The sequence below is a fragment of the Rhinolophus sinicus genome, chromosome 15, assembly GCF_057876585.1.
Source record: "Rhinolophus sinicus isolate RSI-liver-muscle chromosome 15, RSI-T2T, whole genome shotgun sequence".
Lineage (NCBI taxonomy): Eukaryota > Metazoa > Chordata > Mammalia > Chiroptera > Rhinolophidae > Rhinolophus > Rhinolophus sinicus.
In genome coordinates, this window is record NC_142515.1 from 74855496 (window position 1) to 74873561 (window position 18066).

The 18066-nt window shown below is 53.8% G+C and overlaps 1 protein-coding gene across 5 annotated transcripts in view; it reads right to left on the reverse strand.

Annotated features, from left to right (window-relative positions):
• Window positions 1-18066, reverse strand: part of ZFR2 (zinc finger RNA binding protein 2) — a 44355-nt gene that overhangs the window by 12372 nt on the left and 13917 nt on the right. For 3 of the 5 annotated variants that reach the window (XM_019744210.3, XM_019744209.3, XM_019744212.3), the window contains exons 2-11: window positions 13987-14224; window positions 13197-13311; window positions 12175-12393; window positions 11777-12054; window positions 7151-7333; window positions 5372-5600; window positions 4024-4184; window positions 2936-3055; window positions 1099-1238; window positions 125-266 (exon numbers count right to left, since the gene is read on the reverse strand). In XM_019744210.3, the coding sequence (XP_019599769.2) occupies window positions 125-266; window positions 1099-1238; window positions 2936-3055; window positions 4024-4184; window positions 5372-5600; window positions 7151-7333; window positions 11777-12054; window positions 12175-12393; window positions 13197-13311; window positions 13987-14224 (1825 nt within the window). Of the gene's footprint in view, window positions 1-124; window positions 267-1098; window positions 1239-2935; window positions 3056-4023; window positions 4185-5371; window positions 5601-7150; window positions 7334-11776; window positions 12055-12174; window positions 12394-13196; window positions 13312-13986; window positions 14225-18066 lie in introns of those variants that run through there. The other 2 variants (XM_019744213.3, XM_074337591.2) reach the window with 2 other exon arrangements.

Genomic DNA, 18066 nt, shown 5'->3' on the forward strand with positions numbered 1-18066 from the left:
TGGTGACCAGCGAGGGGAGTGGGCACCCCTACAGGGTTTGGTACAAAGTCCTGCTCCTCACTCCTGGAAGATTCAGGTCCTAGTGAGGATGTGGCAGGCATTTCTGCGCACGACCCCCACCCACCTGAGGTGTGGCCGTGGGCACACCCGGCCTGCTCGTGTGGGGCATGAGGGGCGGGGGGTGCTGGTCAGTCGGTGAGCCAGACAGGTGCTTGTCCTGGGCCTGCAGCTTCTCCTCCAGCCGCCTCTTGCACAGGTCGTAGCACCTGTTGGGAAGCAAGAAGGCAAGCCGCGGTCAGCAGCTGCAGGACCCCGGGCTTGTCATGTCGGAGCCGGCAGTGTATAGAAGCTATATGTCGCGGCTGCCCCGTCCTTGGTCCTCGGCTGAGCAAGTCTGGGGCTGCAGGACCACTAAGGAGATGCAGCGGCTAAACGGGACCCCGAAGGAGCCCATAAATGCCCACCATATGCCAGGAAGACTGAGGCCCCAAGGGCTAGGAGGACACAAACCACGGGAAACTGCTGTGGAGGAAGGAGCCGGCCTGAGCAGCTGCAGCCCCCGAGTCTATCCTGGACCTCATTCCCCAGCTCAGATGCTGCCACAGATCTTCTGTGAATTGGATATTGTGTCACGAAATGCTTTGGAATTGCTCTGGAGGGTGGAGGAGGATGGTGACAAATGTGAGGGTAGTCAGGAGACAACGGGTCAGGAGTCACAGGACACAAGATGTCAGGGGAATGGCAGGGGTCAGAGGGATCCTAAGGGTCAGGGGACACAGGGACACAGGAAGTCAGGGGGATACCTGGGTGACCTTATGAATCGGGCAATAGAGTGCCAGCCTCGTGGTTGCCAGGACCACGCCGTCCCTTGTTTGTTAGGTGACCCTTCGAGTGACCTGTCCACAGGGCGGGCTAGCTCCAAAACCCTCCACATCTGGATAAGTGCTGTGTCCCCTGCCCACCCCACAGGTCATGAGTATCTGGGTCCTCAGGCCTGGAAGCGACAGCAGATGTCCCCACAACTCAAGCAAGCGAGTAAATGGATGTTTGGCTCTCAAAGCTGCCCCGGGCCAAGGGGGAGAGGGGAGGACGCCATACCTCATCTCTGCGTGCCAGCGCCGCAGCTCTTCCAGCCGCTTCCTGGTCAGCTGCTTCTGCTGCTGCTGCTTCTCCTTCAGGAGCTTCCGGACTCTGTTGCTGGGCCTGATCGCGATGGGAAGGTCAGGGTTCACTTTTTTCTGGAAAGGAAAGGAAGGGCTGTAAGACCACAGACCATCACTTAGGTGAGAATGCTGGGATGTCTCGGGGACCCAGTGAGAGAACCCGTGACTGACACCCTTGTGCGGGATTCAGACAACAGCTGGGTTTCAAACCCCCCCAGTCTTAACACTCCTTTTCCCCAAAAGCACTGGCAGGAAAGAGAATTAGCGCAGGGGACAAACATGACTGACATGCAGCGTAACAGATACGACGTCTGCCAACAGTGAGAGCCAAACCACGTCTACGTATCTGATAGAGGAGCCAAAGGTGCTGCGACACCACTGGCAAGTAACCACCGGCAATCACTGAAGTCACTGAAAGTTCAACGGAAAAAGCTCACTTCCAGTCAAAATAATTCAGGGCAAACACCATTTGCGTGAAATCCCGCCATGTATATTTCACATAGCATTGCTAATTCATTCGCTGAACTTTGATTTTATCACTTGATTTCATCATTCAGAAGGTGTAGTGTTGTCTAGGATTACTCATTGGCGGAAACAACCCAACAGGTGAATGGATACACACGATGTGGTCCCTCCACACACTGGAATATTACTCGGCTGTGAAAAGGAGGGAGGCGCTGACACTCGCCACGTGGATGGACCCTGAACACACGGTGCTCATGAGAGAAGCCGGACACACAGTGTGTGATTCCACTTATGGGAAATGTCCGGAACAGGCACGTCCACAGACAGGACGTGGGTTAGTGGTTTTTAAAAAGGGCTTGGGGCAGAACTGGGGAGTGACTGCTAATGGGGGTGGGGCTCTTTGGAGTAATGAGGATGTTCTGGAATCAGAGAGAAGTGGTGGTTGCACAGCCTGAGGACGGTGACGGCCATCACACGGTGCCCTGTGTGTGGTGACCCGTGGTCTGTGAGTGACATGGCAATGCAGCTGCTACAAAAAGAGGAACTACCCGGAAAGCACTGTGCAGCCCCCCAGGAGAGGTATGTGTGTGCTGTGCACAAGCACACTCAAGCCTGACAGGCAGGCGTGCCCAGGGGCCCACAGGAGCTCCTGGCCGCACAAAGCCACCCGTGTGGGCTGCTGGCGCTGGGAGCCCTCGGCATGGAGGTGCCAGGCTCCCCGAGGATGGCTCAGCCTGGCCCACGCCGCTCTGCCGCAGTGCCCCCCCCCCCGTCGGTCCCCTCAGCACCAGGACCCCGGCATCTCCTGAGCTCACAGACTCAGCCTGCACTGTGCTGCGTGCTTTCCCGTGGGGACTCAGTTCAGACGGGCACAGCGCTCCCCATCTCAGCCAGCACACGCCAGCTTGGGACACGGGCGAGGCCCAAGAAAAGAAACACAGCACATGTCACGTAGGAATGAACCGACGCTGAGTCGGGAAAAGGAGGCGACATCTGAGTCCTGTTTTGTGGGCACAAGATGATCTGACCGTGAGCTTGAGGACTCCCCTGGGGAACAAGTGGGTACAGGGTTTTAAAAGTAAACATTCATCTGCAAGAGAGGAAATCAACTGGCAAATACAACGGCCTGCTTTCTGCTCTGGTCGGCCAGGCAGCGGGAAATGCAGGCCTGGCCTCTGCTGCAGAGGCCCTCCGGGCATGGAGCTACTGTCGAGGACGAATGCCACGTTTTGAGGCAGGGACGGAGATGTGGGAAGCATGGCCGGTCACCCCCTCCCCGCAGCTAAGCAGACCCCTGCAGGGCACACCTTGTACTGCAGCCGGTGGCGCCGCCCCCTCACGTGCAGCTCTCTGGCATTGTGGTCGTTGAAGCTGCACTCACACAGCTGGCAGTGGAACCGGATCACTTTGCCCTCGTCGTTGCACACCTGACACACAAAGCTCAGCTGAGGGGCACCTCCCTCCGCCCTCCGAGGGTGCTACGCCTTCCTGAGCTGCCCAGAGAAGTTGACAGTACAGCTTCCTATCTGCCGAGTTGTTTCAAAGAGTGACTTTCAGAGGAGCCAACACGCCCTCCTAGGGGGGCTTGCCGTTGCCACCGTCAGGTCCCACCTCCTCCCCTGGGCTCAGCCACCTCCCACCGATGGCCTGCCCTGTGCTGCTCCCATCTTTGCCCTGTCACAATTTCTGCCCATGAGGGCCAGAGTGCTCTTCTGTTTGCTGCAGCCTTTATGGATCTCATCTCCTTAACTATTAAATGACAGGGTCTCCGGCACAGGAGTCCTATCTAGTGTGATTGTTTGGCACGGGACAACACAGAAGATGCTGCACTGGCTGAACAAAACCACGAAAAAGAAAAAGGAGGGATGTTAGCACTCTCACTTGCCAGCCACACCGTCTTCAGCAGTACTCGGGGAGGATGGGAACTACGGAAGCATCCAGGAGGAGCTTCAGGATTTGACTTCTAGAAGGTTAAGACAAACCCGCGGGGCTACTGCTTGGGCTCTGGGCACGTCTGGGCAATGGTTGTGCAGGGCGCACGCTGTTCCTAATGCCCCTAGAATCATGTGTCTTGGGGTGATGCGGTCACCTCGGTTTCTAGGACATGGCTTCCTCTTCCCACCTTCCTCCCCACAGGAAAAGGGGCTGCCCAGCAAGAAATACCCCTGCCTGCCTCAGGCCTTCCTTCTAAGATCTGAAACCCAGTGCCCGGGCCTCCTAGCAAGTTCTGCACAACTCACTGAGGTCTGCCTGGGGATGGGTATGTAACTGTCAGAGGGAGAACTGGCTTGAGGGCCTGAAGCCCGACCCCAGCAAGGCCCTTCTTCACCAGAGCCCGGAAGTGGAGCAGGGCACACACTGATGGCCAAAGGGCGAGAGTCACAGGCAGAGTTACCTCCTCCACATAGCCTGGGCCCACTGGCTCTGAGTCATTGCAGTTTCCAGAAGATTCTGCAGAGCCTCCTCGGGTGGGCAGTTCTCCGGGCCCCTCTGATTTCCGGTGTGCCAGTTTCCATTCTGGGGGTCTGCGGCCCGCTGCCTTTGGCTCAGGAGGCCCTGGAAAGAAGAGCTGTGTCCCTTATAACTTGGTCCGGCCAGAAACCACGGCCAGCTTCTGATCCACTGGTGTGAGGGGCAGAGCACAGTGCAGCCCCTCTCACCCCCACAAGACCCCTCTCATGCCAGCTTGGGTCACAGCTGAGACAGCTGTGCTCTCTCAGCTGTGGCCCACACAGTGCTGAGTGCCAGTCTGAATCTGTCCAAAGCGTGGCCCTAACTGAGGAACCACCACGGCAGCCCCTGCAGCCCTTAGTTAATTGACGGTAAGACATCAAGTGGAAGGAGGGTCCTAGGCAAGCCAGCCCCACAAGACAAATCCACTGAGCCCCGGGAGGGAGCATTTCTTTGTTATCCAAAGCACCTTGTGATTTTATTTTCAATGTCATGTAATTATTCAAAAAACAGTGCTGCTGAGGCTAAAAATAAGCCCCTCCCCCTCCCACACAAAGCATGGAAGTGAAAAGCAGAGAGGGTGGGAGACCTGGGTCTAAATCCTGCCTTCACCGCTTATGGGGTGGCTGGGTTAGGAACTTTCCCTCCCCTCACCTCAGTTTTTCCATCTGCAAATTGGGACTAATGACAAAATCTAAAGACTTGTGGAGGGCACACCAGGCAATGCATGTGGAGCGATTGTGGATTGAGTGCCAGGCATCTAATCCTGGTTATGTGTCATGAGGCAGCCATTACTTCCCTGGGCTCTCTGCCAGATACGTCCCACCCCGGAAGGAAGGCAGGGCCGGAGGTGGGGCTCTGAGGAGCCCGCCTTAGTCTCCAGTGCCCACGTAACGGTCAGAGACCAGTGTGTCCACCGTGAGCATCAGGCTGTGAAGGGACTGTTCCCAGTGCCTGGGAGGTAGCACCAGGTTGGAGCTGCAGAGTAGTGCCAGCACCTGGGCAGTCCCCAAGCTCCATGGGAAGAAATGATGCTGCCATCCCATTCTGCCAAGGCTTCTGGGAAATGGTCTCACACAAAGGTTCATAGGGTGTGGACCAGAGCACGTCCTGCCTGGCAGAAACACGGGAGAGAGGCACGCCCCCTCCCCAGCCCCATTCATAGCTTAGTCCCTCCCCAGATGTGACGGCTTGCACACACACACAAGTTAACTGGGCAAGCACTTCTCTGAACCTCAGGCTCGTTGAGTCAGGAAGTGGGTGGGAAGGCTGTGAACTGTAGAGACACGTACTCACGCATGCGGCCTTCCAGGCCGCTGGTCTCTTGGCCAGCTCTGGCCTGCTTGGGGTGCGCACACCGTGGCCAGTGTGGGCACCAGGCTTGGCTGAGGCCACAGCGGGGCTCTCTGTGGTGAGGGGGACCAGCTTGCTGGTGCAGGTAGTCTGGGATGAGCTCGATTTCCTGGGTTCCGGTTCTATGGTGGGTATGGGTTTCCCCAATCTGGTGTGCAGCTTATAGACCTGGAACAGATGTCCCTGCTAAGGCCATCTGCTGGCCTGATCCACCTTCCTCAAGAGGAAGGAAGAGCAGCACGGTGGGCATGGCAGGCTGGCAACCTGTGGAAGTGAGGGAGGGTGGTCCCATCCCAGTCCCAGGGACCCTGCCTACTCCCCAGCTCTGGTTACATGCCTTCTGCTCTCGCGAGCATCACTCCCCCTGGAAGGGCCTTTCTGAACCATCTCCTGCTTCTAGGCCCCCAACAGTCATGCACATGTGGGCCCTATAATACTCGCCACCCAGTGCTGGCTAACACCGACTTCCTTCCTCCGAGTTTGGGCTGAAAGGCAGAGCCATTCTCTGCTTCCCAAGCACCAACCTGGTGCCCACCCCTGATGGGTACCCAGTATGTGTGGATGAAGGCGTGGATAGGGGCTGCCTGCTAAGAGGTATGCATGTACACATCCACGGACACACGTCTACATTCTGTGGGAACACATGTACACATCTGTGGACACACATCTACGTTCTGTGGGAACATGTGTACATGTCCTTGGATGCACATCTATGTTCTGTGGGAACACATGTACATGTCCGTGGACACGTCTATGTTCTGTGGGAACATGTGTACATGTCTGTGGATGCATGTCTACGTTCTGTGGGAAGACGTGTACATGTCTGTGGACGCATGTCTACGTTCTGTGGGAACATGTGTACATGTCTGTGGACACGTCTACATTCTGTGGGAAGACGTGTACACGTCCTTGGATGTACATCTACGTTCTGTGGGAAGACGTGTACACATCCTTGGATGTACATCTATGTTCTGTGGGAAGACGTGTACACGTCCGTGGATACACATCTACGTTCTGTGGGAACACGTGTACACGTCCGTGGACACACGTCTATGTTCTGTGGGAACATGTGTATATGTCTGTGGACACGTCTACGTTCTGTGGGAAGACGTGTACACATCCTTGGATGTACATCTACGTTCTGTGGGAAGACGTGTACACATCCTTGGATGTACATCTACGTTCTGTGGGAAGATGTGTACACGTCCTTGGATGTACATCTACGTTCTGTGGGAAGACGTGTACACATCCTTGGATGTATATCTACGTTCTGTGGAAAGACGTGTACACGTCCGTGGATGCACAAGCACCCAGGAATCAGTCACACCACATCCTTGATATCCTTAACATTAAAACTATTTTAATTTTATTTGTTTTTAAAAAGCAATACCCCAAATGGAATATACTGTTTGATCTCATCAATATTCAAACTCTCGTTCGTGTAAGCATGTAAACATGCCTAATACTGAGAACGGTTTCTCAGGGCCTGGATACGAGCCCTGCACTGCTTTATGCCTTTGTCTAGGAGCTGGTAGGACTTTTATAACTGAGAGAAGGTGTTTGGCCTCTGAGGAAGGAAGGCACATGTGCCCGACAGGGAAAGCTCCCTCTAATCAGTGGCTGCCCCTTCTGATGTCACTGGAACCCTCTGGGGCCCGAGTGTAGAGGCTGGGGCTGCTCCCAGGGAAGCCCTGCATGGGCCCGTGGGGGGCTCCTACCTTCTGGTGCTTGGCCCCCCGGAGGTGGGCGGTGTAGGCCTCTGCCCCGGTGCAGGACACGGCACACAGGTCACAGTGCAGCTTCGCCTGCACTCCATATGGGCTGCCGTTGGGCTGCACGCCCGTCTTCTGAGCCGCCTCTTTCTTTTTGTGCTTCTGCCCTCCCAGGTGCTCACGGTAGGTCTGTGGACAGTGAGCGACAGTGAGAGCAGCCTGAGGGGGTACGTGCCCACTGGGCACCGCACTGTCCCCTGCAGTTCACTGGCAGGACATGGGTGAACACGAGGGGCAAACACAGGCCTGCGGTCCCCACTCCTCCATTTGCTGGCCTTTGAGAGGCTCGGGCACTGCTTTATTAGGCTTGGTTCACAGACGCAGGTGCTTGGCCTGAAAGACATCAGCTTTCTTTCTTTTTCTTTTCCTTCTTTTTTTGTTTTCCTAAAAAAATCAATGAGTTTTGAATATGCATGTGCTTCAAGTGGGAAAACTTGAAAATTTCACAATCCTTACTTCCCTGTTTGAGAGGCTGGTTAAATAGGTTATGTGTGGATATGTGTGGATGTGTGTGTGTGTGTGTGTGTGTGAGAGAGAGAGAGAGAGAGAGAGAGAGAGAGAGAGAGAGAGAGAGAGAGAGAGAGAGATGTATTTATTACATTATTTTGAAAGAGTAATACTCTGTTATGTGCATATATTTTAGGTACAGCCAAACTGGATGTTTCCATTTAGCAAGGAAGGCAGGATTTCTGAAACTCAGGCCTTAACCAGTAGGTTGGAAGACAGGATCAATTGAAGCTTTATGAAATGTGTGTTTTTGTTGCTTCTGTTATTTGTCTTGGGTTATCTGTCTCATTGGTTAGTGATTTTAAAATTTTTGTGCTTGGGGCGGCTGGATGGCTCAGTTGGTTAGAGCGCAAGCTCTTAACAATAGGGTTGCCAGTTCAATTCCCGCATGGGCCAGTGAGAGACAATGACTTGACTTGGAGCTGAGCTGCAGCCCCCACAACTAGATTAAAAAAACAACGTTGGCCCAGTGGCTCAGGTGGTAGAGTGCTGAGCTCCTAACATTGAAAGCCGCAGTTTCAACTCCCACATGTAGCGCCCTCTACAGCTAAGATTGTGAACAACGGCTCTCCCTGGAGCAGGGCTGCTGTGAGCAGCCAGAGGTTGGCGGGTGCTGCCGCGGGCAACCGTGTGCCACCATGAGTGGCAGGTGGCCAGTGTGAGTGGCCTGCAGCCGGTGAGAGCTGCCGTGAGCTGTTGTGAGCGGCCGACCAATGACCGGTGACCGACTGCCCCAGCCGGGGGAGCGCAGGGTTCATAATAGCAGCATGGGCCAGGGAGCTGTGTCCTACACAACTAGACTGAGAAACAATGGCTTGAACCAGAGGGGGGGGGGGAGGCAGAAGAAGGGGGGAAAAACACAACAACTTGACATCCTGGAAAAACACAGTTCCCCAATATTCCCCAATTTAAAAAAAAAAATTGTGCTTAAAAGTTTATTTTGCTTAATTATGAAGTAGTTGTGCATTTTACATTTATGTAAAATATTTGCTGTGTAAAGTGGTTTTTTTTTGGTTGTTTATTTATTCTCTTAAAAGATGACTGTACTTAAGGAAAAATGAAGGTCAGCAATAAAAATAAAAAAAATAAATCAATGAGTTTCTTAAGCCTGCATCCTTAAAGGATCACACACTTAATTTTGGGGGCTGCTGTGAAAGAAAATTTTGGATTTTCAGAATCAGACTTCAGAAACCAAGCAAGGACACATTATGCTTTCTTGTGAGAACACCGCTGATAAACCGAGCGGCTTGACACGAGAGGGGTTACTGTGGGTCATAGGCCTACACGTCCTGCGCCAATGGGGCCCCAAACGTCTGAATGCATCTGACAAATGACCAAGCTCTTATGTGGTTCCAGACTCCTCTCTGGAATCCTGAAGACAAGGCAAGCTACAGCAAACACACATAAAGGAGGCCTGCGAAACCAGTGCACTCTGACTGTGCCAAGAGTTAAATTTGTGGAATAAAAATACCTCTGGAAAATACACAAGGGACTGACAACACCAGCTGGTTCTGGGGGCGGATTGGAGGCAGGGGCAGGGGTGGAGGGCTATTCGTTGGGATGTGGGCATCTTATGAATGTTTTACCTAAGCAACGGAGTAATTAGAGGCAGTTCACGCCTGCTTCTTTGCACACGCGGTCATAGTAACCACACAGCTTCTACAAACCTCAAAACATCTGCTTTCTATCTTCATCCCTAAAACTATTCTGAGTTCCTCAGGCTACTGACCCTCTCTGAGCCCCAGGCTTTCACCTGCCACATGGAGATGGTAACCATGCAGTTAGAGGCGTGAAATAAGCTACAGAAATGCTTTGCAGAGCGTTCAGAGTAAGAGCAAATGTTGCAATTTTTGTCATCTTCACACCTGGCTCCCAGGGTAAATACACGGCATTAAGTGTGTAGTGAGAGAACCAGGGAGGAGTGTTAGAAAGAGGCCACCTAGTGCTCCTGCATTGTCAAGGGCTCCCGCTGCAGCTCGAGGCCGCCCTCCTGCTTGTGGCCCCCATCCTGTCAGCTGTGCTGGCCTTGACTTGGAGAGCTGCTTAGATGGACACCCAGAGAAAATGCAGAGCATTGCCAGCCAGGCCACAGGGCGGCTGCGCTGACACAAATCCCTTCCAGATACAGACGGAGACCCCGTGTGGCTGTTTCAACATTCACAGGATGTGAGACGGCGTTGGGGGTGAGGTGGCCGGGTGGGGGACGGGTAGCAAAGGGCAGCAAGATCGACCCTGTGGTGCTGGAAACATTCAGGATCTTGGTGGTGGTAGCGGACTCACAAGCCTGCCAGATGGTAAGTTCACACAGAACACAACACACACGCACGCACACGTGTGTACCAATGAGCACACTAAAGCTGGGGACATCTGAATAAGGACACACCGTGTCAATGTCAATACCCTGGCTACAATTTGCAAAATGTTAGCATTGGGGGAAGCTGGGGGAAGGGTACACGGGACCTCTCTGTGTTGTTACCCGTGAACCGACAACTATCTCGATAAAAACGCCAACTTAGGAAGGTGAGGGGATTAGAAAACAGTCAGTAACCACAAGATGGCCATGGGGTTTTGAAAATTAATTTTGGGAACGTAATCAATAATGTTGTAAACACTTTGTAGGGTATCCGATGGACACGTGTCTCATTAGGGAGACCACCTCAGGGATGACGTAGATGCCTGATCTCTGCACTGTACACCTGAAGCTGAACAATAATGAATGCCAACTATAATTTTATATATATATATATATATATATATATATATATATATATATATATATATGTATATGTATATAGTTACAAGAAGCGGAGTACAGCATTAGGAATAGAAACAGTGGAAATGTAATGGCTCTGTGCGATGTCAGAGGGATAGTGGATGGGGAGAGGGGGGTTCACACAGTGTGAGGGATATAAATGATAAACGTCTAAGTATTACTTTGTCTTGTGCACCTGAAACTAATAAAAAACAAAACAAAAACAAAAAACATCAACTTAAAAAGTGCTATTGGGGCCGGCCTGGTGGCTCAGGCGGTTAGAGCTCCATGTTCCTAACTCCGAAGGAGGCTGCCGGTTCAATTCCCATACGGACCAGTGGGCTCCCAACCACAAGGTTGACAGTTCAATTCCTCGAGTCCTGGAAGGGATGGTGGGCTCTGCCCCCTGCAACTAAGATTGAACTCGGCACCTTGAGCTGAGCTGCCGCTGAGCTCCCGGATGGCTCAGTTGGTTGGAGCACATCCTCTCAACCACAAGGTTGCCGGTTCGACTCCCGCAAGGGATGGTGGGCTGTGCCCCCTGCAACTAGCAACGGCAACTGGACCTGGAGCTGAGCTGCGCCCTCCACAACTAAGACTGAAAGGACAACAACTTGAAGTTGAACAGAACCCTCCACAACTAAGATTGAAAGGACAACAACTTGACTTGGAAAAAAGTCCTGAAGAACACACTGTTCCCCCAATAAAGTCCTGTTCCCCTTCCCCAATAAAATCTTTAAAAAAAAAAAAAGTGCTATTAACGTTAGCAAAACTGGGAATAAGAGGAATTGATGTTTCTGAGGCACATCGAGTACGTGCCAGTTGCTATGCTGAGTGGTGACACGCGGCAAACCCTGTCCCACGGGAGGCTCAGAGAGGCTGTGACACCTGCTTGGGTGATAGCGTGGGGGGCGGGCTGCGAGCCCACACTCCATCCACTCAGACAACATGCAGACACGCTCACTCGTGCGCCCGGGCCTGCAAAGGCACATCACAACTAGCCACGTGTGCCTGGGCCCTCGCTGCTGGAGGAGGGGCACTGACTGCCTCTCCTACGCCTACTCAAGAGAATGCCCTTCAGCCTGGGTTCGAGGGCGCGCTTCTGCAGCCAACAGTCAGCACTGCGCTGAGCTCGTTCCTTCCTCTCAAACCCCAGCAGGTCACTCTTAAGGCAGTTCTGACGCACACCTGACATCGCAAGTTAACAGGCCTCTTTTGGGCAGGCCACGAGCCGAACCTCCGGTTGGCCACAGGGAACAAGGGGCTCTACCGGCCAGTGGGGGGCCTGCCCAACATAGGGCACGGGCACTGACCTGGGGACCAGCACAGCTGATCTTGCAGATGTCGCAGTAGTGAAATGGGGGCTGCCTGGGACCGCCCTTGGGTTTGGTGGGAACCGGTGGCTTCCTGGAGAAGCTGCCAGCAGAACTGGCACTGGGGCTGCTCCCTGAGCCATCCCACGGGGACGAGTCCACGGGCTTTGGGAGCGGCGGGGGCAGGGGCGGGGGCGGCATCTGTGGGGGGAGCAGTGGAGGATAGTGAGGACCGGCTCCTGAGTACAGCGACGCGTCATAGCTCGAGTACCTTGGTCCTAAGAAGCAGAGAGAATAAGACAGGGAGATGGGTTGGTTTTGAGGGCAATGTTTATTTCAGCTGCAGACAGCATAACAGGATTTGCCCACATGCCTGCTCAAGGAAACCGCCGGCTTACCTGTGTTCAAGGTGGAGGCGGAGCTGTAGGAAGATGAGGATGGGGTATAGGAAGGCAGGGTGGACAGGGAGGCTGCAGGCTGGATGCTGGTTGCTGGGACGTAGGTGTAACTGGAGGATGGGGCGCTGGCTGGCTGTACCACCCCTGTAGAGGGTGCCGGTTGTGAAGACTGCCCTTGGCTATACCCAACGCTGAGCTGACAGTAAGCTCTTTTCGTCCCTGGAAAGCAATCAGAGCCACAATTCACCACCATCCCTGGGGAGTGGAGAGCGAGAGCCACGCTGCCTGTGACCACAACCAGCGTCCCCGGCTGCCGGAGACAACTTGGGCCCCTACTTGTGGATAGGCCCCAGGCGTGACTGGCCATGGGCCCCCTGGATGTCTAAGCCTCAGCTGGAGGCCGGAGCCCCGGGCCGCTGGTCCAGAGCTCTGATCCCAGCCGGTGACCTATGCCCACCACTCCTTTCTAGGCTCTTCTTCCTCCTCTGTCATACGTGTAAAGGGGTGTATGTGTATCCAGTGTGTTCCTTCCTTACCTCTTTCATTTCTTTTTTTTTTTTTTAATTAAATTTATTGGGGTGACAATTGTTAGTAAAATTACATAGATTTCAGGTGTACAATTCTGTATTACATCATCTATAAATCCCATTGTGTGGTCATCACCCAGAGTTAGTTCTCCTTCCATCACCAAATATTTGATCCCCCTTACTTTCACCCCACCTCTTTCATTTCTAAGACCCAAGTCCTCAGCAGAACATATCCCCTTCCACCCTGGGAAAGCTTCCTCGGAAAACACTATCAGCTCCATTTTCGTTCTCTCTCTGTGTCTGTCTCTCTATGTGCGTCTGTCCGTCTCTCTCACACAGGCCCACCACCTAGCTGAGATGTCAGCCTGATCCGAGACGACAGCCCTGCCAGTTACATTACTCCCGGATCTCCCGGACTCTGGAATGTTTACATGTGCCTTTCACGCAGTGACTTCCATGCCCTTGCACCCGCCCTCTGACTCTGCAGAGACCTACCTGGCTGGCAGAGTGTGGCCATGGCAGGGAGCTGAGATTGGCCCACAGCAGGCGCGGGATACTCTTTGTTCTCGTAGGTACTGGCAGCTGTCGAGGGTCTGGGGCCATAACTGTCCTGCGACAGGGTTTCCGCAGGAGAGACACAGAGAGCAAGAGGGAGGGTGAGGTGCGTCCAGGGTGCTCCCAAGGGTCTGGCTTCTGTGCCAAGGGCAATGGGGAGCGTGGCTAGATTTCAGCTCACAGGGGGATTTGGGCTGTTGGGTGGATCAGGGGCTACCTGGAGCCCAAGACAAAAACACTGAGGCCAGGAGGTGGCCCTGGGAGAGGGCGGGGGGTGGGAGGACGGGTTTGGAGGGAGGAGTAGGAAGCCTTGGGGAAGCAATGGTGAGGAAGGGAGGGAGGGAGGGGGCGGAGCCAACTGGTGGAGCTTGGCAAACCCGGTGGCCTGTGGTGCCATTTACTGACCCACCCGGGGCCAACCTGTGGGTAGCAGAAGCTGGGGGAAGACCACATGCAGCGTGGGGTGCTTTGGCGATTCCAAGAGGAAATGCAGCGACAGATATGTGGCCCAGAGCTCCAAGGTGGGGAAAGTAGCATCATCCATACCAAAAGGGCCTATAAGGATGAGCCTGTCCCCAGTCACCAATAGGGGCAGGGACGAGAGCACGAGGAGGGTGGGGATGTGTCCTGGCCTGTGTGCTAGTACAGGCTGCCCACCACACTCTTCCACTCAACACCATCCATGTTTTCAAGGAGGGAAAGGTGCTGGCAGAGAAAGGCTGGCTGATACCTGGTAGGAGGGAGCAGTGGTAGGCGTGGGGGCGGGCTCCGGGGGTCCACTGCCATAATCAAAGTCCTGGATGGAGTGGGGCTGGTACTCGCCATACCCTGCTGGGCCGCTGGGCCTAGGTGGCTGGGTGGTCATGGGGGGAAACGGCGGGGTCACGGTGGGGATCATTCCAGGTGTAGTTTGTGCGGCAAAGCTGGCTCCAGCAGCAGGGAGGGGAAAAGCCATGGAAAGCTGGGTGCTAGAACCACAACAAACACAAAAGCCCGGCTGCATTAGATGGAGCTCTACGTAGAACCTGAGACAAGCACGTCAATCCCAGCAGACACCGCCGTCAGCTGCATCAGCTGCCTATTCATACAGTACTTCCTGTAACTGCTAACACTTGCTGAGACCTTCCGATGAGCACAGGCACAGTTCTAAGTGCTCTTCATGAATGAACGCAATCTCCCAACAACACTGTGAAGTAGGGACCATCCTTGTGCCCGTTTTATGGAAGAGGAAACTGAGGCACAGTGAGTGGCAAAGTCAGGCCTGAACCCATTCAAAGACTTCTTAGCTCACCCACATGGGTGGCACTCCTTTTCTTGACACCAAGATTCCACAAAGAAAGTTGGACTTTAATGGCATTTTTAAACCGAAGAACAAGTGGGCCCACCCGATTATTAAAATACGGAAGATTAGTTACCACTAAACTAAAAACTCTTTACTAACGAGAACCAGCTTCTACTGATGGCTCACTCTGTAGAAAGCACAGCTCTGAGGCCTCCATCTACATCCCCTCATTCATGCCTTACCCCCGTAGAGAAGATGCCAGTGCCATCCGTCCATCTACCCATCCATCTGTCCCCTGAGGATCAGTGACACGTCTGGTGCTTGGGAGCTTTCTGACCGCAGTGCCCCAACGCTCTGCTAAATATCAGCCACCCGCAGATAGTCCTCGAATTTAAAAGCCTATTTGTCGGGAAGGTATCATCAAAGATTTTAGCCCAATACCAATAAGGATCATATAAGAAAGTTCTGGAACATATGCCTCTCGGATAAGAGGAGCCTACTGTTAAAATATTTAGACACGGGTTATTGCAGATTCTCATTTGTACTCTTGCCCTGAGCCTCCCAAACTTAAAGGCTGATTATTTACTTGCTTGAATGTATCACAAGTGATTCATCTGGTGCCTGTTGGTAGACATTTATATATTAGTTATCTACTGCTGAGTTAAAAATGATCCCCAATGATGTGGCTTCAATCAATAATAACCATTTATCATCTTCACAGCTTCTGTTGGTCAGAGATTCAGGAGCGGCGCAGCTGGGCTCTGGCTCAGGGCCTTTCTGAGGCTGCATCATCCGAAGGCTCAACTGGGGTGGTGGGATCTGCTTCCAGGACGTTCCCTCACTTGGTTGGCAAGTTGGTGCTGGCTGTTAGCGGGAGGCCCACTTCCTCCCCAAGTGGGCTGTCGTGTGGGAGACCCTGCTCGCTGCGCCATTTTTCAGGCGGGGCGGCCTGCGGGGGTCTCTGCTCCCGCTCCCCACACAAGAACGCAGGATATGGTGAGGCCAACAAGGAACACCCACGGAGCCATAGGTAGGGGAGTCATACCACTATGGTCTCACTGGAGGCTGGGCCCACCGGACGCGTGACCTGCCGTCCGCCTTTTCACCAGCTGACCGACCGACGACTCTCCTCCACTCTCCTCGACTCTGTTCCTCTACTCTCTTCCATTCTGCTCGGCTCCTCAGCAGTCCTCGGCAGTCCTCAGCTCTCCTCCGTAGCCGCAGCAGTTATACCAGCGGCCAATCGGCTAACCGGCCACAGCCGACGGCCAATCAGCCACAGCCGACGGCCATCCACCACCCGAGCCAGCACCCCTCCACGTGAGGCCGAGAGCCTGTAAACTACTTTCTGGGGCTCTGTCCCCACACTCCACCCCTACAGGGTCTCGCCTCACAATCTATGCGACAAGCGTCTTCCGCGAGGGTCCCTGTGCCGTATTAGCCTACTGACACCTACAGACAAAAAGAAACGGTAGTCTTAGGAACCAACAATGGCAAATCCCTTCCATCTGGGAGGATACATGCTAGCTTTTTGTCCTGGGAAAGGAGGGTCGCTGCCACTGGCACCTTTCCCTGTTTGTGGTACCAGACCTTTATGGCAGTACTTGGGGTCCCTTGCATAGTTTCAACATGTAATAGAACAGGGGACCCCATAATAGGCCATAGTGAGAGCACATAGTTTCCTCGCAAAATCATCCCGGTATCGGGACCTCTGTATACTACAGTCACTTGCGGTGGCCACTCAGCCACCACCCCTGGCGTCACTTGCAAATCATGAGTCAAACCGGCCCCCCATGGGGCTATCAGACCCAACCACCGACAGTGGGGGCTTTTGACCTGCCAGGGCCAAGTCCACTACATAGTGATATGTCCCCAGGCGGACAGTCAGACGATCCATTAAATCATGAATTGAGGGCACTGCAGCGTGCAAGGGTGGCGTCACCTTATTTAACTCCCTATAGTCCACAGTCATTCGCCAGGTCCCATCTGGCTTCTTGACAGGCCATACTGGGGAGTTAAAGGGACTGTGCGTTGTCCTCACAATATGTGCCTTTTCCAATTCCAATATTGTACGACCAACCTCCTCCTGTCCTCCTGGCAGGCGGTACTGCCACACTGTAACCACGCGCCAGGGCTGTGGCAACACTTGAGGAGGGTGGTGAGCATGCCTGCATGTCACCGCTTTCACCACCCGGATCCGGAGACGGAACTCTCCTACCGACGTCTGTAAGCTAAGGCCATGTAGCACATCTGCCCCTAGAATATACTCCAGAACGGGGGAGACATAAACCTTGTAGGTACGAGGAGGAAGCCTTCCTATACCCAGTGGTAAGGAAACGGCTTTCACAGTCACAGTTTTTCCCCCATAGCCATCAATGCAGACTGCTGGTCCCGGGAACAGTTCTGGTTTCCCATAAACGAGACTACAGTTGGCGCCAGTGTCAACTAGAGCCAAAACCCTCTGTACATTCGAAGGGGACCAATGTATGGACAGTCCCACGTGGGGCCTCCGGTCCCTGCTCGTCCCCTCTGACCGGGTACCTTGGCCCCATCCCTAATCAAGCTGCAAGGGGTCAGCCTCAAGCGGCTGCATGAAGTCCTGGAGGGACACGGGTCGCGCTTTCCCAGACTTCTCCTTTAGGCTTCTCCGGAATTGTTGTTCCGGACGCAACTGTTTCCAAAGTTCCAGCAGGAGTGCATTGGGTTGTCGGTCTATTTTTTTCCTATCGACCCCTGCTGCCACGAGATCACACCACATCTGTGCACGTGTTACTCTCTGAGGCCCGTGACCTCGCCCTATTACCTTTGGTTTGGGCTTCCAGGTCTCAACTGTGCGGACCTCCTGTCTTAACTTCCTTCGCCTCCGGCTTTCAACATCCCCTAGGGTGGCCATGGCAGTTGTAACTTCATGGATCCGTCGCCCTACATACGGTGTAAGAATAGCAACCAAGGATCCAAAAGCACTCGCAGGTGCAGTATCCAAAACCAGATCTCTCATGCTGGCAGTAAAAAGCTCGTCATCTGGGCCCTGCATGTTGAGGTTAAAAATAGCATGTCTCATACCCATTTCACGGATTATTTGCGTAAGTTCTGTATACGACTGCCATTGACTCACAGTGTCTGGCAGCTCGCCAGCCTGTCCCCATACTGTGCGTACCGCAGCCGTGAGCCACGCCATTAGAGAATGGTTGCCCTGGTTGTTGGCCAACCTATGGCAGTTTTGTAACCTTTGTCACAGGGATGGATGCACTGTCACGAAGGCTAGCTTTTCCATCTCACCTGGGGAGCAGAGAATGCTGTCTGCTCCCTCATCCCATAAACGTAATAGCCATGCCGAGACTGGCTCTCCAGGGCGCTGTCTGTACCGCTTCCCCAGCTCCTGCAGCTCAGTGGGAGTGTATGGGGTGTAGGTTGTGAACTCAGTCACAGCTGGGTTGCCGGCAGCAAGGCCCCTGGGGCCCAAAGATTGCTCACGTTTTACCCTTTGCTTCAAGATTGGCTGGGCTTGGGGGTTGGGAGCTACATTGT